The following is a 22,938-nucleotide window of genomic DNA, read 5'->3' on the forward strand; positions in this document are numbered from 1 at the left end:
AGGTTTCTGTGGTAGGGCTGGCCAGTTTTAGTGAGCTCTATAACTTGCCTCAGGTAGCTGCACTGGGAGGGCTTCTTCATGGTACCGTGGCTGGAAACTCTTGTAACATCTGCTCTAGAGCAACGTTCAGATTTTTACTTTGGTGATGCCAGAGTTGCTTGGCCAGATGTGTTACTTGTTTAGGCCTCACTTTGTACCAAGATAAATTCACCTGGTCACGGAAGCTAAGCTGTCCTGTGCCCTTTTCATCTTAAATGATGGCGGACCACTTGGAAATGCCAGGCTTTAGGGGTCCGAGCTAAGGAGTCTAACTCAAACACTCAGTTTCTCTGGTATAATATTTGCTGAATGATTAGAAAGACTCCACGTGCTCCCCGGGCTTGTGCTGGGCTATGAAGGAGAGAGGCTTTCTTTCAGAGAAAAAGGTGAGGGTTGGCCAAGAGGTAGAAACTGCCACCCTGCTCACCACCTTCTAAGTGTTCTGGTATTTATAACCCTTGAGATTTTCCTTGCTTTTCCAGTTCTCTTCTCATTCTTTGTCCTGGTTTCTCCAACCAGCACAAGCACGGTCGCAGATTCCTACCGCTGGGTGAATCACACAGTTGGCAACAAGACGGTTGTGGAAGAAGGTTATTACTATCTCAACAACTTTGACAACATTTTGAACAGCTTTGGTAAGGGCAGTTTTGTCTGTAGCAAAGACTATTTCTTAGAGCATCTGTGTTCCCGCAGAGCGGGATGGCAGGACTGTAGTGCTCCTGTAAGCGGGGGACTCCCCCAGAGAGTCCTACTAATGCACCTCAAACGCTCAGCGTCCTGCTTGTTCTGTCCAGGGAACTCCAGCTGGCTAACTGTGCCATGACTGCTCTGCAAGGTAAGCAGAGGTCTCTTAAAAGCCAGTGTGAAGCCAGCAGATCTGTTCTGACTGGTAATCAGACCAGACTTCCAAAAGTGTTTAAGGAGGGCTTTAAGTCACTACCCTTCTCAAGAACCAATAGTGATGCTAATACATTTCTTTAAACCCACTGAGGAAGAAGAATTTGAATGTGTTGATACTCTCCATGATTTTTCTTAATGTGTGAGCAGAGACGCTTATCTCCTGGAGATGTCAGAGGTCTCCATGCTCTCTAGTGGGAAGAGTCAGGTCCGTTTCTGATTCTTTTAAGAAATATAGATTCAGCCATGCTCCTGGCTCTGTGGGTCTGACCCCCTTTGTCTGGAGTAATTGCAGTGATGAGGGTCTGCGTTCTGTCTCTGGATTTGCTGGCTGTATCGGAACTTTGGTGTCTTGTGTCAGTCTTCCCTGTCAAATACTTTGTTGGAGATAAGACTCACCGTAAAGTAGGTCAGGATGGATAAAGCAATTGTCTGTTTATTCTCCCGCTTATATACAGTCACGCTGTTTGAGCTGACGGTCGTCAATGACTGGTACATCATCATGGTGAGTAAACCTCAGCTACCTTGTGTGTCTAGACAGCACAGACTCTTTGCCAGTTGAGCTAGATCTTCCACAGCACCACTTCTTTCTTCCCGTGGTGGTTGGAAATGGGCCCAGCATTGTCACTTGTTGCTGCCAGGCATCTTTTGGTCCTGATCGTTGGGTGGCATTTGACCTCTGGCGTGCTGCTGGGCATGTTTTCTTATGCATCTTGACCAGCCTTCAGGCCAGGTTTCACAATCTGGACAAATGAAATCAGTCTGTGTTCCAGCTTGTCACCCTGCTGTCCAAGCTGTGTTCTCATAACAGCAATGGCTTTTAGAGCCACAAGCTTTAAATGTTCTGTGTGTTTGCATGTAGGAACCTCTCATTTTAGCCTGAGAGGCAGATTAGCTGCAGGGACCAGCTGGGGCATTGAGCATTGTGTAGGCAGTCCCTGGGGCAAACTGTGGAGCCAGGAATAGGAGATAGATAGTGTTTATGCTGCTTTATGTCTGTTGGCAAGCAGTTAATGGCAGACGCTCCCTTCTTTTCTGCACTGCTGACTTCTTCCCTCTCCTCTTTAGGAAGGGGTGACATCCCAAACCACTCACTGGAGCCGTCTTTACTTCATGATCTTCTATATTGTGACCATGGTAGGTTTCTGGACATGCTTCGTGCATCAAATAGTGGGAATGACGAGGGGAGACAGCTTTTACTGTGTTCCAGAGGGAGCTTCCATCCCTGAATGAGAACAACTTTGCTCTGCTACATAAGTGTCTTCCAGAAACAGGTGTGAGTCCACATCACTTGCAGAAAGTTGAATTTATGGGCATTGACAAAGCTGGTGCTGCACGAATGTGGACCTGGGGTCAGGACAAGGGCAGCACAAGAGTTTTGTTCCGTCCCGGTTGTGGCTGACTGCTAGCAGCTTACTCGCAAGTGGATGAGTGACATGTGCATCCCCTCGGCCGTGGAGCAACTGGGGAGAATAGGGTTGAAATGCAGACCAAATGCTCAGCAGCCTGTTGAATTGGGCTGGAAGAATCCTCCAGCAGCAGCCTCCTGAGCTCTTCTGTTCCTGTCCTCTCCCAGGTGGTGATGACAATCATCGTGGCTTTTATTCTGGATGCTTTCGTCTTCCGCATGAACTACACTCGGAAGAACCAAGATTCAGAAGGTCAGAACTGAGGACTGGTTGACCTACAACGTTGTGTCTTCTCTCCCTGGTGTCTGATGTCTGTAGGAGAGAACAGGGTTGGCCAGCAAAGACCAGATTTTTTTTTCTAGCCTGACTTCCTAAGTTCATTCTTACATTTTTGCATGATATTTCTACTTGGCCTTTCTGCTCTGCCCCTCATCTCTCCCCCAGCACTCCCCACAATGTATGTGTCTATGTATTTATGTGGGGTTTTACACACACACACACACACGCATGCGCGCACACACACACACACACACCCCCCCCCCTATAAACTTCAGCTACTTGAGCCGTTTCAGCCAAATTATCTGAAGATAGGAAGTCCTCATGCATTTCATGAAAGACATCTAGGAAACGTTACAGCAACGGTGTAGCAAAGCTGAACAGGAGACCTTACAGGAGGGGAAGGTGATTTTTCTTTTTAAACCAATTTCCCTTCCTCAGGAATACGCTCACTGGCACCAGAATGTGTCTCCAAGTGGCTTGTCCAGCATTCAGGCACCAGAACGCTGGATCCAGGTGGTTTGCCAGCACTCTTTGCCATGACGTGGAAACCAACGGACGCTGCCTGTCCAGTTCTTTCCACATCTCCCAGTTGTACTTGGACTGGTGACTACGTGCTGGTTTTGGACATGCCTTTCTGTACCCTTTAGCAACTGACAGGGACTGGTCTGTCCATCCCCTCGCCCCTGTGAGTCAGCACGAGTTTTACTCACTGTCCTTTGTCTCCTGAGCTGGGCATCTGAAGCTGCGTGTAACTTCATGACCTGCTGATTTGGGTGCCATAAAGACATTAATCTCTTACAGCCCTTCTCTTGTGATTCCTTCAGGTGATCTACACCCAGGCTTTTCCATTCATTCTCTGTGCAGACTAATCTTAATAATTCTTTACACTTTTCTGCAGAAAGGAGAGATACTACTGCACTCGTACATTTAATACCAGAGACTCTTCCCCGCAGAAATGTGATGAAGGCCCCAGCCACGGGAGTAGTGTTGATCAGCCCCTCATTTTCCTGAAGTGCCAGAAGATCAAATTTGTGTGGTGCAGGCTCGTAGGAGCCAGGCGCTGTTAGTTACAGAAACGCTTTTCATCATGATCCCTCCTGCACCCAGTCTGAAGGGTGCAGCGAAAGGCACCGAACTCCTGAGCTGTGTTAGGCAGTGGAAGGTCAAAAGGCAGCAAGTCCTGTGTGATTATTTGCTTTGCTGGTTCATTTACGGGCAAGCAAAAAGCCGCAATATTTGTTTTAAGATACTGAGGAGCCTGATGTTTTGAAAAGCTGAGATGCTTGCTGGCTCTACACGCTGGTTAACTTCTTCCCTGCCTTGTTGGGGGACAAGGACATGCATATTCTAGTTGCAAAAGTAGGTACAGACTGCCCAACATCTGGCTGGGTGCTGTGTGCTGTTTGCCTTCCAGGGTTGTTGCAGCAGCTGATGAAGCAATGTTCATCTTGGAGACTCTTTTTTTCCCCCCCTCTTTCTTTTTTTTCTTGCCTCTCCAGAAGACAATGGCATTGTGCTGGAGAAGGAGATCTCCAAGGAGGAAGTGGTTGGCATAATCGAGCTGTACAGGCGGAGTTCAGCTGCCACTGAAACAGCTCAGCTGCAGAAGATCGTTTTGCAGATGGACAAATATGGGGTAAGAGGAAACGCTTACTGCAAGTTCTCAGCTGCAGGGGAGGAAGGCGTGCCGGGGCTGCAAATGCCTTTTTGCTCTCTTAAGAGAGAAGCTGTGTGTGTGTCTGCAGTGTTGAGAGCTGAGCTACTGGAGGGACGCTGCAGCATCGGCACCAAGTTTTGCTGCTCTAGGAAAGTAGCAGCTGAATTTCCCCTGCACTCTGAATTGTCGTGGCGAAGGCTCGGTACTATTGCCTGCAAACCTTGCTTAGAGCGGTGCTGGCCCAGTACTGACTGGAAAAAAGCATATTTATTTTTCTCTGAGGAAGCCACTGTCTTCTAATTCTCCTGCCTCTCCCTCTGTGCCGTCGTACCCTTAGGCTTGGACAGTCCTGAAACATTATGCAGCAATATGATGGCATCGATTCCAAACACCAGGCTCCCGTTCTCCATGGCACTGCTTAAATTTTCATTCTAAAGCAGGATGGACAGTTGGGAAAATGAGCTGACCTGGGTGACTGCTCTTGTCTCAGAACTGTTGTCTCATGCATCTGGGAAGAGCTTAAGTGGTTGTTTTAGTAATAGCCATTATATTCTTGTATCACCACTACAAAGTGCAGGCGCTACAGTCTCTTAGGCGACCTTTATGTGCTTTGATTGGCTTGGCAGTTAAAGGCTGAGCTCTTGTTCATGCAGACAAAATTCAGAATAGCGATGATGATACTGATCAGAAGCAGTTTTCAAGATAATAAACCAAAGGAGGATGCTGCCCTCAGCCTTGCAGTGGAGTGCAGAATGATGATGTCAGATCTGAGGTTTTTTTGCTTCTCGGTCCTGTTCATATAACTCATGTGGTCAGAGAGTAATTCAGGCTTCAGCTCTCTGCTTACACAAGTTAAGAAGTCCAGGCCCGTGGAGTAAATGGTGTGGTCTGGACAAGCCAGACCTGAAATTGTTCTTAGATGAGATCTTATCTGGAAGTTTGGGTTTGAGCCTTGTTCCAGGCACTGATGTTATGTTCCGCTGACTAAACTGAGCACCGCTGACAGACGCGCCCGTCCGAGCTACGGCTCCTTCTGTAGCCTTTGGGGATCTGCTCCGCGGGATTTGTCTCAGCCTGCAGTAGATGCCTGCATTTGTTTAGGTGACGTGCACCCTAAAATGCGGTTTTCCCATGACAAGAGAAGGAGCCCGGGACAGCCTGAGCTCAGCAGTGGATGATGGGTGTCTGCATGAAGGATGACTGAAGTTCCAGGGACTGATCCTATGAGCTGTTCAGTGACTGACGAATGTCTGTCTTGTTTTTTCCTCTTCCTTCCCCTCACTCCTCAGCAAATGTCAACACTGTTTCTGGGACGCAGATCGAGGACCAAGAGTGATTTGAGTATGAAGATGTACGAGGAGGAGATACAGGTATGTGGGCTGGAGTTGGAAATACCAGCAAGCGTCTGTGGTGAGCAGAATGTTGCCTACAATAACAAACTGTCCTTTTAAACACTGGAGGCCTTTTTCCTCCGAGACCCAGGCGCTGTGTGCTCTGCGAGACGGGCGGGCAGCAGCCAGAGCGTGCTTTAGATTGGTGCCTTCTTGCACTCGGGGACTTTCTTAAAGCACAGGGCGGGTCAGAGCCTCCCCAGTGGGTCCGGTGCCCAGCTGTGCCGGCATGTGTCAGCCGGGTGACAGCAACCACGCTCGGTGAGTGCCTCAGCACTCCGGCTTGGCTGAGCTTACCGGCGCTCACCGAGGTTGGACGTGTTTGCTGGGGTGATCCGCGCAGGCGTGGTGCGTTCCTGGGGCTGGGCTGCTGAGCGCCGGTTTGTTAAGCCACTGCAATGTGATGGTGTTTGAGCTTGGGCGTATCTGTCCGACACAAACCAAGTGTTCTCCCAGGCTGTGCTGCTTGGTGCGAGCAACGCTGCCTGGTTTTGCTTCAGAATAGCAGGCTAAGATGGGAAAGCCTTAAATCAGCTGATTCTCTGGATATTTTTTTTTTTTAGAGCTTTCCTGCTAGTGCCCTGCGTGGTCAGGAGCTTTATGCACTGTAGTGCCTGCCAGACACTCACCTCCAGGTTGAAGGTCACGGGCTAATGTAATGATTAGTACTGAAAGAATTAATCTCGTAACCATTTGAATTCCATTCTTTATCCCCAAGCTAGCTGCCCAGGGGACGAGTCTTCAGTCCCCCTAACAAAAATAGACATATTTGCCATGGAGCTGGGTGGAAAACTGCAGAGAAGCTCCCCGCCTGTTCCGCTTGGTCGCTTGATTCAGGGATGTAACATCCTGTAACTCCCTGGGCACTGCCCAGGACTGCGAGCAGCTCTGCAAATCCCAGACACCATGGGGACATCAGTACTGGAGTCCTAGAAATTCAGGAGGGACATCCTGAGCGAGGGATGCTTCCTTGGCCAGGTTTGTCAGTTCAGCCAACTGTAGCTGGGCCATAGCTGGTAACTTCTTGCTCGGACTGTGCGTGGCAAGGTCTCGGTGCATCCGTCGCAGCGTGCTGCAGTTAGCCAGTCATTCACACAGAATCACAGAACGTTAGGGGTTGGAAGGGACCTCTGTGGGTCATCTAGTCCAACCCTCCTGCCGAAGCAGGGTCACCTAGAGCAGGCAAGTTCCCGGAGCTTAGGCTGCATCCAGGGCTTTGGAAAGAGCCCCTCTGTGCCTGAGCAAATGTGTCCTCGCATGGCAGAGCAGCTGAGGGCTCTGTCCGTGGGGGTCCTGCTGGGGGGCTGCGAGGCCAGTGTGGGGCAGAGCCTGACCTCGGTGTGTTTGTTCTGCTGTTGCAGGAGTGGTATGAGGAGCATTCCAGAAAAGAGGAATCTCAGGTGCCGTCGCAAGAGCCTGCATCTGCTTCCAACAGCTCTCTGAAGCCCCTGAGCCTCCGACAACGCTCCCACACTGTCATTTAGGCCTAGCTAACGCAAGCCGCCTTCTATGCAATAACCTAGAGTATTACTTCACAGCGTATATATTGGGATGATGTACATAGATCCGGTGTACTGTTCGGCTTTAGGGCTTAAATCTCTTCCCCTAGGCAGCGAATTGCTGAAAAAACAGAGGCCCCGGGGACTCTGTGTAAAGCTGCTACACACAGATTGAGCATGAAGCCCGTGCTCAGCACAGAGTGAGCATCTCGGACCGAACAGAGACCTTCTCCCTCCGAGCCGCTTCCTGGGCTCGAGCTGGCTGTTTGTCTTACCACTAACAGACCTTGGGGAAGGGGACGTGTAATCCATTAACAGCAGGAAATGCGCTGAAGCCACCTGCTTCATATTAAAACTTTTGCCCTTTTTAAAGATCTGTTTTGCTTAAAGGGTACCATTTAACCTAGGAGTAAAAGATCAGGGAGTGAGTTTTTGTTTCTTCCCCACCTTCCTTATGCAAAGAAAGGGGAGGTGGTGTGAAACTTCAGCACTTTTGGAAGAGCAGTCTGCCTTTCCCCTCCTTTTTGGCACACCTAGATGCACTCCCTGCAGTAGCTCCAGCTCTGGTGGTTGAATTTAGCTGTCCCCGAGCGGTTCTGTGGCAGCTGGAGGCAAAACTGAGGGCCAGCATCTCAGCGTGTTACGACCGTCGGTGGGATGGGAGTTTGGGGAGACGAACCCTGTCTCTGCTGTAGCTATCCAAGATCTGCCTCGCCGCTGGTCCGTTCTGCCCGTGGCGCTGCCTGGGATCGGGAGGGCCTTTGTAAACCCCAAAGCTCCTCTCTCTGTCCAGGGAGAGGGGGAATTCTGCAGGGTGGCGGGGGCTGTGGACCTCTGCCGCTTGGCCACCTGCTCTGTAGATGGCGAATCTCCGTCTGGTCCTTAGCTCAGACAGATGACTAGGAGGAAGAAAGGGAAGGTTTTGCAGCTCCAAGTCTGACTTATTTCTGCCTGGTGCTGGGTTGAGGAGAGCTTACAGGCATCAGACAGCACAGCCGGTCAGTCCTCAGCCAGGTCGTTGTTTTGTTCATACAGGTGCCCGCGTCCCAGTGCAGCAGTGCTGCTCCGCTCTCGCTGTCACCCTCGCGGAAACATTCCTCAGCCTGGCAAACGCTGACTGAGTTGGATCCTAGGAAGATCCGCTGAAGAGCTTCACTGTTCCCCTGATTTTTGGATGCAGGAGGAACGTGGAAGACGAGGATTCTTCTCGCCTGCCTGCTTTTCTGCAGTTGGCGAGGAGGCTGCCAGACGTGGTAGCTGAGGGATGGGAAGGAAGGGGGGAAAGGGGTCCCTTCCCAGCTCTGCCACGTTTATTCCGTGATCGTGGCAGGTTGTGTCATCGCTCGCGTTTCATTGCCTGCAATGTGAGAGCCTGTCTCTGTAAGTCCCCTATTTTCCCCTGTCAGCAAAGAAAGTGCTGAGGGCTAGAAGTTATGTGTCGGCTGGGAGGCTCCCCTCGCCTCTTGCTGTTTGATCTTTTCTCAGGGCCAGACTAGAGCTTGCTGGGGAGGCTTTCTCCTTCCTCCAGATCAACCAGGCAGTGGGAGATCTGCGTGCCCGCTCCCTTCGTCCCACCTACCTGTTTCTGCCGTGGTCGCCTCACCAGGTGGCACAAGGACAAGGGGAGAGGACTGATTCTACCCGGGCAGCTCGGGAACGTTTCCTGGGTGGATGAGACTTTCAAAATAGTGGCCAAGAGAGAGATGCTTCTGAAAATCTGCCCCCGCGCAGCATGGCGGGAGCACTGGGGCTGTGGGATGGAAGGAGCGGGTGAGCAGCTTTCCGGGCAGCGCGCGCACCAGCGCCTGCTCTCAACCCTTGCCAAATTCCCCAGGTGCCTCCGGGCAACTCTTTGTTTCCTTTCTGGGTACTGCAGGTATGAAACTACTTCGGAGCTGAACCGTGAAGGACCTTAAAGGGCTGTTTTCCAAACCATAAATTCGACCACAAATTAATGAGCAGTGCAGTTGTTGCTCTTGCAGTTGCTCTGCGTGGAGTCGCAGCCTGAGAGATTTATCCGGATTAGGCCTGGGGCTGGAGGAGGTGTTGTCTGTTCCGGTGTAAGCTGGGGGCAGGATGAACGAGCATCGTGAAGGTTAGGGGGAGAAAAAAAACAAAGGTGGCTGCGTTTAAACTCCGCGTTCCCCTACAGCCTGTTTCTCTGTGCAGGGCTGTCAGTAACTCGTTCTTTCGGGTGTTTTCTGGGGGGGCGGAAGGAGCCGTGGCTTTAAGCTGTGTTGAGGGGGGCACTGACCTGCTCGCCACGCAATAACAGGGCTCACGCGTCACGGAGCCGGGAGCGCTCGGGCTGGGGGTCAGGGCGTGGGTGCTGCTCCGCGGTTTCGTGCTGAGGTGTTGATCTGCCCCCGCATACAGCTGTATTAATTATTTCTGTGTAAACCAAGGAGGGTCGCAGAAGTTTACGTCTTCCATAGGACTGTGGAAGGAGACAGAGTTTGAGTACGGGGCATCCCCTTCTATTTATCCTCCTCTCCCCCGCCTGACATGCAGACCAATGACAGAGACAATCATTGCGTAGGGAGCGAGGGAGGAAGCGCGGCAGGATTTTGTATGCTGGCGTTTTGTTTATAAAATGGTTTTATGGACATGTCTGTAAAGATGTTCTCTGGATTTTTTTTTTTTTTTTTCCAAGCACACTAATAAAAAGCATCCTCAGCTTTGTAAAGGCAGCAGCTTCCTTTCCTCCTTCCCGGGTTATTCCAGAAGCAGGGCTTTGGCAGCATTTCAAGAGGAGCGGTGCCCGCCCTCCCTCTCCACTGGCAACTGGCACGATTTTGCACGCGTGCCCTGCCGAGCTGCTCTGCATTCTTGTTCCTGGACGTGGCAAAGCCCAGCTTCCCTTCGGCCCTCCCCACTGCCAGGTTTTTCCCCTAAACAGTAGAAGAGTGCTTTCAAACTTATGGTTTTTAAAGCTACCCCAGTGCAATGTTTAAGGTTAGAAGGGGGTTTTTTGGACCCTGTATGTCTGCATTGCTCTGTCGGCCGTGGTTTGGCTTGCGTTAGCCCTGCTGGGTGTAGGGAAGCGGGACTTGTCTCCCCGGATAACGCCAGCAACCAGACCCAGCAGTCGTGCTCCTTGCACAACAGTCCCCCTCTCCCCGCGGAGCAGAAGCGGGGTCCTTCCCTCTGTAACGGCAGCTTGCTTCCCTGCGGACCCTCCAACCGCGAGCAGACGCGCCAGCCCACCCGCTCCGTGTCCCCCAGGCTGCCCGGCCGGCGTCCCCAGCCCAGGAAGCCCAGCCACGGCCCTCACAGCCCGTGCTGACCCCACCGCCACGCTGCCCTTCCTGCCCGTGTGACCGAAATGGCCGAGTCAGGCGCGTGTGACCGCTGTTGGGAAACCAACCGCTGGCGAAGCCGGAGGAAACCACTTCCCCGCGCCGAGCCGCTGGGGAAAACGGCTCCGCCGGCCGCTCTTGGGCTGCTGGCTCAGCTCCGGGAGTTCCCTGTCCCCTCCCCGTGCTGGGGAAAGGTTGCGTTACGCTCACAGCAAACAAGTTGAGGTTGGGTTTGCGGGGTTTTTTTTTATTGCCTTTTTTCTTACAGTGCCTAAACCTAGTCTTGCCCGAGGCTAACACTGTGTGTGGAAACCTCCATGTCCTTTCCCCCAGCTCTGTCCACCCCAGGAGGAGGAGAAAAGTAGGATCTGAAACTCAGATTGAAAAACATAGCTTAAAAAAGCAGGGGAAGCCAGCCTCCCTGGGGTCGCTGGCTTCTTTATTCCTCCAGCTTTGCTGGCATTAAAAACCGAGCACTGCCCTGGAGCTCTGTCTCACCGTAACCCTGTCTCGCTCCCTCTCGGCTGCTCTTTCACACCCATGGTGCGAACACGTCACGGCCTTTGGAACCACAAACTTGGGCTCAGACCCTTACAGCGTTACCCCGGGCAGCGGGACTGCCCTGGCCCAGAGCACCCAGGATAGAGACAGGGAGGGCAAAGTCAAGCGGTTGGAGAGGTGAAACCTCTCCTGTTGTGACCCTGGGCTGGAGCTGCCCTCTCCTCCGCCCCTGCCACGGGGACTGGAGGAAGCTGAGGTCTTAACCTCACTGCTGCTCCGAGCCGCCTTGCTAATTAGAGCGGGGAGAGGACGTAGCTAATGACTAACAGCTCCCTTTCCCAAAGCACAACCAGCCCACCCCGCTCCGGAAAGCGAAGGTCAAGGGCCGGACTGGCACGCGGTGTCCCTCGCCCACGGTGGCGGCAGCACGGTTGGGGTCGAGGTGCCCTCGGTCCCCTGGCAGGGACGGGGAGAGGGGACGGCGAGGCCCCGGGGTGGGCGCATGCGTCAGAGGACCGGGAGACGGATCACCCTGAACTCGGTCAGCAGAGCCACGCAGAGGAAAGCCAGGTAGTAGAGCAGGAGGCAGACACCGTATGCCTTGCCCAGCTGGAAGCACTGCGCGGGCACCGACACGAAGGAGAAGACCAAGCTCAGACCCAGCGCTCCGGCGAGGATCCAGACCAGGAGGCTGTCAGGCTCCAGCTGCCGGAGAGATGGGGAGCAACGTGGGGTGACGCCAGGGTCCTGCTGCCGGCCTGACCCGTGCCACCACGCCGCGGCAGCCTTACCTTCACCACCAGCTGGCTGCTGGTCATCTGCAGCAGGCAGCCCAGCCCCACGCCCACCAGGATGTCTGGGGCACGTTCAGGATGGACATGCAGCGCCGGGGACCTTGGGTGTCCCTCCCACCCCAGGGACGGGGACAGCATCGGCCCCCCTCCACCCTGCCTGTGCCCCGTGGCCGTCGGTGGCCCCAAGCGTTGCATGTTCGGGGCGAACAGAGCCTGGAGCAGTCGAGGAGGAGATGCTGCAGCCTGCTCTGGGGACCACGCAAAGCCTCCCGGAGGGTGGCACAGCCTCTTCCCCTCCTTCCCTTCAGCAGATCCCGAATCTGCCAGACCCCAGCCCAAGCCCCTGAGCCCGCTGGGGCTGGGACAGCGGTGGGGATGGGGGGATGCTGCTGGCTCCATCCCTCTGGTTCATAAACACCAATGCCAGACCCCCCGCCAAGGTCCCAGAGCCTCTGGGCTGGATCCTGCCCAGCTCCTTCCCGGGGGTCCCTGTCCCAAGTACCACCAGCCCCTCTCCCCGGCACCCAAAGGATACTGAAGATGATGCCCCCGAAGCAGGCAGAGAAGGCCATGCGGGGGTAGCCCTGCCGTGCCATGGTGAGGTCAGAGAAGGTGTCTGCAGAGGGAGAAGAGGAGACCTTGGGGGATGCCAGCAGGACGGGGGGGTCCCCGGGCGGCACCGGGACGCAGCAGAGCCCTCACCACCGATGCTGTTGCCCCAGGCCAGCAGCGTCAAGCCCAGCACGGTGTTGCTCAGCTGGAAGATGATGCCCAGGGTCCGGAGGATGTTCACCAGCTCCGTGGCCGCCGCGTTGATCCACATGGCACTGGCCAAAAAGCCGAGGAAGGCAAATACCTGCCAGGCAGAGGGGTAAGCCGGTCCCTGGGCGCATCGTGCAGGGCCCTGGACATCTCCAGCCGGCTGTGTCCCTCCTGGGGGCACTGGAGACCGAGGAGGGGGGTGCTGCTCTGCTCCCAGGACCCTCAGCCCAGTCTGGAGCAGGCTGCGGTGGTCCCCGGTGGGTGTTCAGGGCCAGGGGGCACCTTACGCAGTGGTACTTTGGGGGCTCCTCGTTGCTTGTGGTGATGAAGATGATGATGGCCAGGACAGAGCCAACTAGCGTGACCAGTCCCCAGACGGGGAAGACGCCCTGGATCTGGTACAGCCCATCTGCGCGGGGCAGAGAGAGGGGGGGCATCAGAGCAGCCCCGCAGGAACCCGTGGGCTGGGCGAGGGTCCCATCAAGGTCCTGGTACGAGGTGAAGCCACCTCTACCCTCAGCCCTCGTGGGGCTGCTCCCCTCCATGCCTCAGTTTCCCCAGGCAGGCCAGGCCTGCCCCATTTTCCCCCCAGGATCGGGATGCTGGGGGGCCCAAACCCCCACCCCCAGCCCCCAAGCTTGGCTCTTGGGTGGGCCGTCCTCCCCTCCCCAGGGCTTTGGTGACCATCTCGGTCCCATCCCCTCCCAGGTGCCCAGGACTGCCCCGGGCTCTTACAGGCGCCCGACTTGAGGGTGAGGACACAGAGCAGGGGGCTGGTGAGGACGTGCAGGCAGTTGAGGGGTCTCTTCCAGTTCAAGTCATCCTTGTCGGGGTCCACGACGGGGACGGTGAGCAGCAGCGCCAGCTCCACGGGCACCTGGGAGGAACGGCCGTAAGCAGGGACGGGAGACCCCCCAAGAAGGGAGCCCCACCACCCTTCCCCCTCCCACCGTCCCCATCGCAAAGCCCAGGGGTGACGCAGCCCCAGGGGCCAGCGGGGAGGGGGACACCCCGTGCAGGGGGTCCTCCCGGCTTGTGTCCCCCCCAATCACCTTCAAGACTTTGAAGAGCCGCCAGTACCAGGGCTTCCTCCTCCACTTGCCGTAGTCCAAGGGGCTGAGGGCAGCGGTGAGGATGCGCAGGGAGGTCTCCCGGGAGGGGAGCAGCGGCCGGTACTCCTCAGCTGAGAGGGGCCATGGTGGCTGAGCGGAGTGGGGGGTCCCCACTTCCCCCCCCGACCCCCCACGTCCTTCCAGCATGACCCTAGGGAGATCCCCCTGTCCCGGCAGCGCCCAGTCACCCGTGCAGCACCCTGGGGTCCCTGGGACCCCCAAGGATAGAGCAGAGCCAGCCCCCAGCCCACCGGAATGACGTACCGTAGTCCCCGCTGTTTGTGCCTGAGGACTCTGGCTCTTCGGCATCCGTAGGCATCTCTGGGGGGGGAGAGGAGAGGAGGGGGGCGGCGGAGGGAGACCCCACCACGCCGGGGGGTCCCGTTGGTGCAGCCCATCGGCCCTTACCTGGTTCCCAGGGTCCGGGGGTGGCCAGCCCTTCCCTCCGCTGTCGCCGGTGAATCCAGGTGCAGAGCACCACGGTGAAGACGTAGAAGACGTACAACCCCAGGTAGCCTGGGATGGGGGGGCAACGGGGAGGTTACAGCATCCCCAGGCTGTGCCCACCACCCCCCCCAGCCCCAGCACCCCGCAGCGCTCACCCAGAGCCTCCCCCAGCGTGATCCTGCCGAAGTAGAGGACCACGAAGGTGAGGAAGACGGCCACCATGTAGAAGATGACATCCCTGAGGAAGGGCCTGGAGGCTGCCGTGAAGGGCTTGACCAGGGCGATGCCCCCGGCCACCACCGTCGTCACGAACACGCCAGCGCCTGCCGACACGACGGGTTCCTCTCAGACGGGGGGGACATCATCCCCTGGCCCCGCGATGCGTCCCCCTCCTCCCCAGGCGGGAGCTGGCGGTGGGGGTCTCCTTACCAAAGAGGGCCCCGATGGCCAGCCCCGCCGTCCGTGGGTCAGAGAAGGCCACCACGGCGCTGAAGACATCCGGTGCCCCGTTGCCAAAGGCCAAGAAGGTGACACCATGGAGAGGGGAACGTCAAGGAAAAGACCTGGCGGTGGCCTCCTCCTCACAGGACCCCCTCCCGGCGCCGACACCCCACCACCATCTCCAGTTCTCACTCCAGATCGGTTCCCCCCAGCACGGTGCCACCTCCCTCTGCCCGGTCCCCGCATCCCGTCCCAGGTCCCCTGCGACCCACCAAGGATACTGCCACGTTGTGAGACAGCTTCAGGTTGGTGGAGATGGCCGATAAGTTGGGGCAGAAGCTGGAAGGGCAGAGGAGGAGGTGGAGAGGGGCGACGGGGCCGCGATGGGACCACGGGGCTCCCCTCGGGGACTGTCCCCCCTCTTCGGCGGGGCTACTCACAACTTCTCCGCTGTCACACCGAGGATGACGAACAGGTACAGGAGCCAGAGAGCCTGCAAGGCCAGCGGCGGCAGAGAGAGGGGTCGGCGGGGTCCCCACCCCACGCCCCAAAGCTGAGCACCCCCCCAGACCAGGGCTGCCATCCTTACGTAGAGGGTGACGGCCAGGGGGAGCAGCCGGGGGGGGAAGACGCAGAAGACCCCCTCGAGGTAGTCGAGGAAGCCGCCGTCCAGCCGGCAGTCGGGGTTGCTCCGGATGAAGCGGCACCACTCGGAGCCGTTGCGTTTCCGCACCTCCCGGCACTGCGGGACAGAGAGCGGGGGGGCTCGGTCGGGCACCCCAAGTCCCATCCCCACCCCGAGCACCCACCAGCTCGGGCTGCCGTCAGGCACCCCACACCCCCAGGACACTGTCGGGAGGTCACTGTCGCCCCTGCCTCAGTTTCCCCACCTGCACTACGTGTGCGTGGGGCAAGGGCTGCGCTAGGACGAGCGGGGCTGCGAGCCCTTCTCCCCGGCAGCATGGGGACCCCCGCCACCCCCCACCCACCCACCCCGGCTGTGGGACAGTGGTGAGATTTTAGCAGGAGAAAACCACCTGCGGAGGAAATCCTGGCGAAGTGCTGTCCCACGGAGCACGGACGGGACCCCAGCACCCCAAGCCCTCCCGCCGCACCCCACCGCAGTCCCCCCCGCACTCACGTCCAGGCCCCGGCCGTGACTCAGAGCGTTCCCCCCGAGGGGGTCCGTGCGCCCCAGCTCCAGCGGGGTCCCTGCCGGCTGTGCCCCGCTGTCCCCCGCTAGCACCCCGGCCAGGCTGAGCACCCCGGCCAGGCTGAGGGTCCCGGCCGGCCCCACCGCACCCAGCCCCATGGCAGGGGTTGGGGGGGCAGACCCGGGGGGGAACCTAATGCTGGCGGCAGCCCCCGGGGAGGGGGGGCAGCTCCTGGACCCCCATTCCGCAGCTCCCCAGCCTCCCAGGGGTAGGGGGGGATTAAAAATAAATCATTAAAAATAAAACCAATAATAAAAGTGACGCCAAAAGGCGGGGGTCAGGGTGAAAACCCCGCGCCCACGCCGCGGGGCTCAGCCCCCGGTGCCGCTCCCAAACCTGGGGAGCAAAGGGGGGGGGAAGGGGGGGGGGACACCCCGCCAGCCCACGCGGGACCGGGGGACACGCGGGGCGCCCCCCAAGCCGGGAGACCCCCGATGCGGGAGGGGAGGGGGACCCCGCGGTGGGTGTTGGGAGGGGGGGGACACCCGGGGGACCCCACCCGCCCCGCGGACCCACCGAGCCGACGCGGCCCCGCTGCTGTGCGCGGGCAGCTGATTCCCCCCCCTCCCCCCCCGTCTTAAAGGGGCCGCCACCCTCCGCTCTTAAAGCGACAGCGCCGCTTTTTCACACGTGGCTTCAGGGTCTTCGCCTGGGGTGGTGGTGGGGGGGGTCTCTGCCCCGCGACCCCCCCTCCCGCACCATCCCCCCACTCTGCCAGGTCCGGCCGCATCCCCGGTGCCCGCGGCGGTGCAGAGGATGGACCCCCGCCCTGGGTGCTGCGCCCACCCAGCCCCGCTTTGGGGTCACCCTCTGAGACCGGGCGAGCTCATCACAGGCACGGGTGAGGGTCCTGCCACAGACCCCCGCGCCCTTGCTCCAGGACCCCCGCCCCACCCCAGAGAAGCCCCCACGCTGGGGGTTTTTTTGGGGGGGACGACAACGTGACTCAGCGCCAAACAGCCAAACTGCATTAGGGGGTCCGCTTCCCACCCCGGCCGCTTGCTCACCGCAGCGGCTTCCCTCGGGTGGCCGGGGAGAGGGGAAAGGAAGGAAAACCAACACCCAAAGGCGAGGCCCAGCTTGGGGGGTCTCTAACAGGACCCCCGTCCGGCCCGGCACCCAAAGGCCGGCGGCACCCGCTGTCCGCAAGCCCCGGCCCCGCGAAGCGCCGCCGGCAGCCGGCCCGGGGCCCCCAGCCCCACCGATCAGGGTGCTTGGGGGCTCCGCAGGGCCAGGCGACGGGGGCTTTACGCACTCCCACGGTGGTCTCGCCACCGCGGGTGGGGGGCTCCGAGCCCTGTGGACCCCCCCCCACCGGGACACCCCACGCCTTTCGGGGACTTTGCCCGCGGGAGGGGCGGGGAGGGCAGTAAACAGGCGCCGGGCGGGATTGCGCAAGGCTGAGGCTGAGGCAGCGCCGGGGCCCCGTGAGTTGGGGGAGGCCCCGTGGGTTGGGGACCACCGCCTCGCGTGTCACCCCCCCCCCCCGGCCCGGAACCCCGGTGGGACCCTGCGCCCCCCCCCCCCCCCCCAAAACCCCGCGGTGCAGGCAGGCGGGCGGTGCAGGGGGGCGTGTCCCTCTACGCGCCCCGCCCTTAACCCCGCCCCCGCCTCTGTCCGCCGCCGCCGAGGCCCCGCCCCCGCCATGGAGGCCCCGCCCCCGCCCCCCGCCATGGCGGCGCTGCGGGTCCTGCTTGGGGTCGCTCTGGCCGCCGCCATGGCCCGGGCCGCCGCCCCCCCACTCGGCCCCGTCGCCGCCCCCCCGCCGCCCCGCAACGTCTCCGTGCTGCTGGAGCCCGGCTCCGGGCGGCTCCGCGTCCTGCCCGGGCGCCGCTCCGCCGCCGTCGCCTGGGCCAGCCTCGACGACCGCATCTCTGCCGTCGGGTGAGGGAGGGGGGCTGGGGGGGGCCGGGGGCTTCCGCGGAGTCGAGCGGGGTTGGGGCGGCGGGGGCGGCCTCGGAGGAGCCGTGGCGTGTGGGGCCCGCCGTGTGTCCCCCCCGTGTCCCCCCAGCTGGGCCTTCCTAGAGGTGACCCCCACCCCCCCTGTGTCCCCCCAGCTGGGCCTTTCTGGAGGTGACCACCAACGCCTCGTACAGCGACAGCCTGCAGGCCTACGCTGCTGGGCTGGCTGAGGCCGCCGTCTCCGAGCAGGTAAGGGCTGACACCCCCCCCCCCCCCCCCCCAAAGACGGGGGTGGTCCGCGGGCTGTCCCCCGCCGGTGACAGCCCCGCCGCCATCCCCCCCCCGCAGCTGATGTACATGCACTGGATGAACACCATGGTGGGCTACTGCGGCCCCTTCAAGTACGAGAGCGAGTACTGCGAGAAGCTGCGGAGCTACCTGGAGGCCAACCTGGCCTGGATGGAGGAGCAGATGAGCAGGGGCGAGGACCCCGAGTACTGGCACCAGGTGAGGACGGGGTACCCCCCACCCGGGGTCAACCCCCCCCCGACACCCCTTGGGCTAATTGGGGCTTTAATCAAGAGGAGGGGAGTGAGCGGGTGGTGGGGGTCTGCGGATCTGGCCACCGTGGTTCTTCCTCTGCGGAGGTGAGCTTCTCCCCGCCGCTGTCGGGGTGCACGGGTGGGTGGGACCCCCCCTGGCCACCGGTGCCAAGTCATGGCCGCGGCGACGCTTCCCCCCTGTGCCTCCTCTTGCCTCTGCAGCAGCGTGGGGCCCACCACCTCCACTGTGTCCCCCGGGGGGGAGTGGGGTGCCCGTCACCCCAAAACCCCTCGCCCCATGGGTGCCAGCCCTGTGCCCCGTCCCCGCAGGTGCGCCTGGCCCTGCTGCAGCTGAAGGGGCTGGAGGACAGCTACAACGGGCGCCTGGACTTCCCCCGGGGCAGCTTCACCCTGGCACCCTTTGGCTTCCTGTAAGCTCCTTGGGGTCCTGCTGGGTGGGGGGCGGGGCGTGGGGACGGTTCCTGGGTGTCCAGGGACAGCTGGTGCTGCTCCCGGTCCCCCTCGCCCACCTTCACTGGGTGCTTGCCTTCTGCTGCTGCGGCAGGATGGAGCCACGGTGGGTTCTCCTCCTCACCGGTGCCACGGGCTGGGTGCTGGGTCCCTCCCCAGGCCCGCTGCAGACCCCTGCCTCAGTTTCCCCACCGCCCAGCTCACCCTTTCCTCCCTGGGGTGCTCGTGCCTGCGCCGGGGTGGAGCAGAGAAACACCCTCTGGTCCGGACAGACGGACAGCTCAGCTCCTGATACCCCGTGTCGCGCGTCCCCCCAGCTTGCTGCAGTTGGGGGGTGACCTGGAGGACCTGGAGTCCGCCCTGAACCGCTCGTCCCCCCGGCGTGTCCTGGGCTCGGGCTCCTGCTCTGCCCTCCTCAAGCTGCTGCCGGGCCGGCAGGATCTGCTGGTGGCCCACGACACCTGGACCTCCTACCAGTCCATGCTGCGCGTCATCAAGAAGTACACGCTGCCCTTCCGCACCTCGGCCGGCGGTGCGTGGGCTGGGCTGGGGGGGGGGCTGCGCCTGGCCCCCCACTCCTGACGCTCCCCTGCTTTTCCATCCCCCCCTCCAGGCAGTTCTCCGATCCCTGGCAGCATCCAGGTGTTTTCCTCCTACCCCGGCACCATCTTCTCCGGGGATGACTTCTACATCCTCAGCAGCGGCTTGGTGAGTAAGGGGGGGGGTTCTGGGTCCTGGGGGACCCCTCCCCAAGCCCCGCTGCCCTCCCCACCTTTCCCCCCCCCCGCAGGTAGCGCTGGAGACCACCATCGGGAACAACGACCCGGCGCGGTGGAAGTACCTGGCCCCGCGGGGCAGCGTCCTGGAGTGGCTGCGCAACGTGGTGGCCAACCGCCTGGCCCGCAGCGGGCCCGAGTGGGCGGCCGTCTTCCGACGCTTCAACAGCGGCACGTGAGAACACCCCCCCCTCCTTGTGGGACGCGGGGAGCGGACGGAGGGGTGCTCAGGGGGGGCGTCCGCCCGGGGACCGGCTGCCGGAGGGATGCTTTCCACTTCTCCGTCCCAGTTACAACAACCAGTGGATGGTGGTGGACTACAAGGCCTTCACGCCGGGGAGCGCGCGCCCACCGCCAGGCGTGCTGACCGTGCTGGAGCAGATCCCGTGAGTTCCCAGCCTCACTGAGCTGCGGTGGAAGCGTTGCCCCTGCAGCACCCTCCCCACGGATCCGGGAGGGTCCCGTCTGTCCCTCCCCACAGATCCGGGGAGGGTCCCGTCTACCCCTCCCCATGGATTCAGGAGGGTCCTGTCTGCCCCTCCCCACGGATCTGTGAGGGTCCCGTCTGCCCCTCCCCACGGATTCAGGAGGGTCCTGTCTACCCCTCCCCACGGATTCAGGAGGGTCCCGTCTGCCCCTCCCCACAGATCTGGGAGGGTCCCGTCTGCCCCAGCCCAACGGATTCGGGAGGGTCCCGTCTGCCCCTCCCCACGGATTTGGGAGGGTCCCGTCTGCCCCTCCCCACGGATCCAGAAGGGTCCTGTCTACCCCTCCCCACGGATCCGGGAGGGTCCTGTCTGCCCCGGTGTGACGGGTGGGAGTTGGGCGCTGGGGACGCAAGCGCAGGGAGGAGCAGCCGAGCTCCAGGGGTGCTCGTATGCGGGTGGTGGGTGCCCAGCAGGACCTCCAGCAGGGCCACCCCCCTTCCCAGCACGACCACCCCTCATCCCGGCTCGATTTCACTGCCTGCTCTGACCAACGCTCTTCCTCCCGCCGCAGGGGCCTGGTGATGGCGGCCGATCGGACGGAGCTGCTGTACCAGCAGGGCTACTGGGCCAGCTACAACCTTCCGTGAGCTCCATCCTGCCCCAGTGATGCCCCACAAAGGGGGGCAACCAACCCCCACGTTGGGTGCAGACTCATTGAGTTCCTCCCCTCCGCCCCAGGTACTTCGAGGAGATCTTCAACGCCAGTGGGATCCCGGAGCTGGTGAAGAAATACGGTGACTGGTTCACCTACGACAAGAACCCGCGCGCCCGCATCTTCCGCCGGGACCAGACGCTGGTCCGTGACCTGGACTCCATGGTCCGCCTGATGCGGTGGGTGCTGGGGACACCCCCGAGACCGGGCTATGGGTGTCCACCCCCTCGGGGATTCACAGAATCACAGAATGGTGGGGGTTGGCAGGGACCTCTGTGGGTCACCCAGCCCAACCCCCTGCCCAAGCAGGGTCACCCAGAGCAGGCTGCACAGCACCGCGTCCAGGCGGGGCATGAATATCTCCAGAGATGGAGACTCCACAGCCTCCCTGGGCAGCCTGGGCCAGGGCTCCGTCACCCTCAGAGGGAAGAAGTTCTTCCTCATGTTCAGACGAAACTTCCTGTGCCTCAGTTTGTGCCCATTGCCCCTTGTCCTGTCGCTGGGCACCACTGGAAAGAGTCTGGCCCCGTCCTCCTGACCCCCACCCTGCAGATATTTAGAGGCATTTCTAAGGTCCCCTCGCAGCCTTCTCTTCTCCAGGCTGAACAAGCCCAGCTGCCTCAGCCTTACCTCGTAGGAGAGATGCTCCAGTCCCCTCCTCATCCTCGTAGCCCTCCGCTGGACTCTCTCCAGTAGCTCCTCATCTTTCTTGAACTGGGGAGCCCAGAACTGGACAGAGGACTCCAGTTGGGGCCTCACTAGGGCAGTGTAGAGGGGGAGGAGAACCTCCCTCGCCCTGCTGCTCACACTCCTCCTCATGCACCCCAGGATCCCATTGGCTTTCTTGGCAGCCAGGGCACGCTGCTGGCTCATGGTCACCCTGTCGTCCCCCAGCACTCCCAGTCCCTCTCCACAGAGCTGCTCTCCAGCAGGTCCGCCCCAGCCTGCACTGGTGCCTGGGGTTGTTCCTCCCCAGGTGCAGGACCCTGCCCTTGCCCTGGTTGAACCTCATCAGGGTCCTCTGCCCAGCTCTCAGCCTGTCCAGGTCTCGCTGAATGGCAGCACAGCCTGCTGGTTTGCAACCTTTGGGGATGATTTTTTATTGCTATGAATTTATCTGTATTTCCCCCCCCGGCCTTGGCCGCTTTGCAGGTCCAACGACTACCTGCGGGACCCGCTGTCGCGGTGCGGGGGCTGCGACCCCCCCCAGAACGCCGAGAACGCCGTCTCCGCCCGTTCCGACCTCAACCCTGCCAACGGCACCTACCCCTTCCCGGCCCTGCGCCAGCGCTGCCACGGCGGCACCGACATGAAGGTGGGGGGTCGGGGGGGTCCCCTCTTTGGGGGTGCACCCCCCCACACCCCGCGTTGACTCACTGCCCTGTTTCTCTCCCCCCGCGGCGGCAGGTCACCTCGTCGGCGATGGCCCCTGCCATGGGGCTGGTGGCCGCCAGCGGCCCCGTCTGGGGGGACGTCCCCCCCTTCCACTGGAGCACATCACCCTGCGCGGGCCTGCTCCACATGGGCCACCCCGACCTCTGGACCTTCCCCCCTGTCAAGGTCCGCTGGGACTGAGCCTGTCCGTCTGTCCGTCCTGCGCGGGGACCCCTTCGGGGGGGGGCAGAGCTACCCACTCTCCCCAGGGGACTGGCTGTGGGTGCAAGGCGGGGGTCCCCTGCCCCCCCGGGCTCTTTCTGCCTCTCGCTGCCGCGTCCCCCTGCGCCGAGGGGCTCCAGCCCCTGCTCTGGGGGGGCTCTTCACAGAAAAGGGGGGGGCTCGGAGGCTGGGGCTCGCCCATGGGGAGGAAGCTGGTTCGGCTGTGAGGAATAAAGCGATCTGCGTGCGGCCGAGGCTTTGCGCTGCGCCGAGATTCTCTGGTGTCTTGTAGAAGGATTGGGCTTACACAGTGGTCCGCTCCCCCCAAATTGAGGGGGGTGCTCCCTGCTTCTCCCCCCTCTCCCGGCCCCAGCGGGAGGGTGAGAAGCCGGCCAGGCTGGGCTCTTTTGGGGCGCGGGCTGCTGAGGTTTCTCTACTGCTGCCTCAGGCTGGGTACCTGCTGTGGGGCAGAGCTGCTGAAATGGGGGAGCCTGGGCTGTGGGCTGGCAGGGGGGGGACCCGCTGGTGGCCCCCCAGGATGGGGTGACCGTCCTCGTCCCTTTTGTCTTCCCCTCCTCTGCCACCTGTGTCCCCCCCTCCCAGCCCTGAAACCCCCGTTGCAAAATCCTCTTACTGCAGCTCCCTTGATCCGCTCCGCCTCGTTAGGAATAACGAGGTCATTACTGGGGGATTAATGAGCTGGTCCCGGCAGCGCTTTGAAGGCGGCAGGTTCCCACCGGGGCTGGGGGCTGCTGGGGGGCCCTGCAGCT

At 60.6% G+C, this 22,938-nt stretch overlaps 3 protein-coding genes across 4 annotated transcripts in view; 2 read left to right on the forward strand and 1 right to left on the reverse strand.

Moving 5' to 3' along the window:
- Positions 1-9,841, forward strand: part of TPCN1 (two pore segment channel 1) — a 52,157-nt gene extending 42,316 nt beyond the window's left edge. For both annotated transcript variants that reach the window (XM_075434464.1, XM_075434463.1), the window contains 7 exons: positions 559-674; positions 1,395-1,441; positions 2,005-2,073; positions 2,513-2,597; positions 4,124-4,260; positions 5,571-5,651; positions 7,034-9,841. In XM_075434464.1, coding sequence (XP_075290579.1) covers positions 559-674; positions 1,395-1,441; positions 2,005-2,073; positions 2,513-2,597; positions 4,124-4,260; positions 5,571-5,651; positions 7,034-7,156 — 658 coding nt within the window. In that variant the 3' untranslated portion in view covers positions 7,157-9,841. The remainder of the gene's footprint in view (positions 1-558; positions 675-1,394; positions 1,442-2,004; positions 2,074-2,512; positions 2,598-4,123; positions 4,261-5,570; positions 5,652-7,033) is intronic.
- Positions 9,842-10,930: 1,089 nt separating this feature from the next.
- SLC8B1 (solute carrier family 8 member B1) lies at positions 10,931-16,300 on the reverse strand. Its single transcript, XM_075434471.1, has 15 exons — positions 15,669-16,300; positions 15,117-15,269; positions 14,968-15,020; positions 14,808-14,866; positions 14,516-14,620; positions 14,242-14,409; positions 14,048-14,155; positions 13,904-13,960; positions 13,580-13,710; positions 13,263-13,404; positions 12,815-12,936; positions 12,468-12,621; positions 12,301-12,381; positions 11,763-11,827; positions 10,931-11,676 (listed from the first exon to the last, which is right to left on the reverse strand). Exons 1-15 carry the CDS (start codon positions 15,837-15,839, stop codon positions 11,479-11,481), a joined length of 1,767 nt encoding a protein of 588 aa, XP_075290586.1. The 5' UTR covers positions 15,840-16,300; the 3' UTR covers positions 10,931-11,478.
- A 1,100-nt stretch (positions 16,301-17,400) lies between these two features.
- Positions 17,401-22,438, forward strand: PLBD2 (phospholipase B domain containing 2). Its single transcript, XM_075434472.1, has 12 exons — positions 17,401-17,625; positions 17,799-17,892; positions 17,992-18,150; positions 18,516-18,616; positions 18,974-19,188; positions 19,270-19,364; positions 19,447-19,607; positions 19,723-19,818; positions 20,432-20,503; positions 20,599-20,751; positions 21,725-21,887; positions 21,980-22,438. Exons 1-12 carry the CDS (start codon positions 17,414-17,416, stop codon positions 22,145-22,147), a joined length of 1,689 nt encoding a protein of 562 aa, XP_075290587.1. The 5' UTR covers positions 17,401-17,413; the 3' UTR covers positions 22,148-22,438.
- The last annotated feature ends 500 nt before the right edge of the window (positions 22,439-22,938 follow it).

This window comes from Opisthocomus hoazin, chromosome 13 (genome assembly GCF_030867145.1).
Source record: "Opisthocomus hoazin isolate bOpiHoa1 chromosome 13, bOpiHoa1.hap1, whole genome shotgun sequence".
NCBI classification, from domain to species: Eukaryota; Metazoa; Chordata; class Aves; order Opisthocomiformes; family Opisthocomidae; genus Opisthocomus; species Opisthocomus hoazin.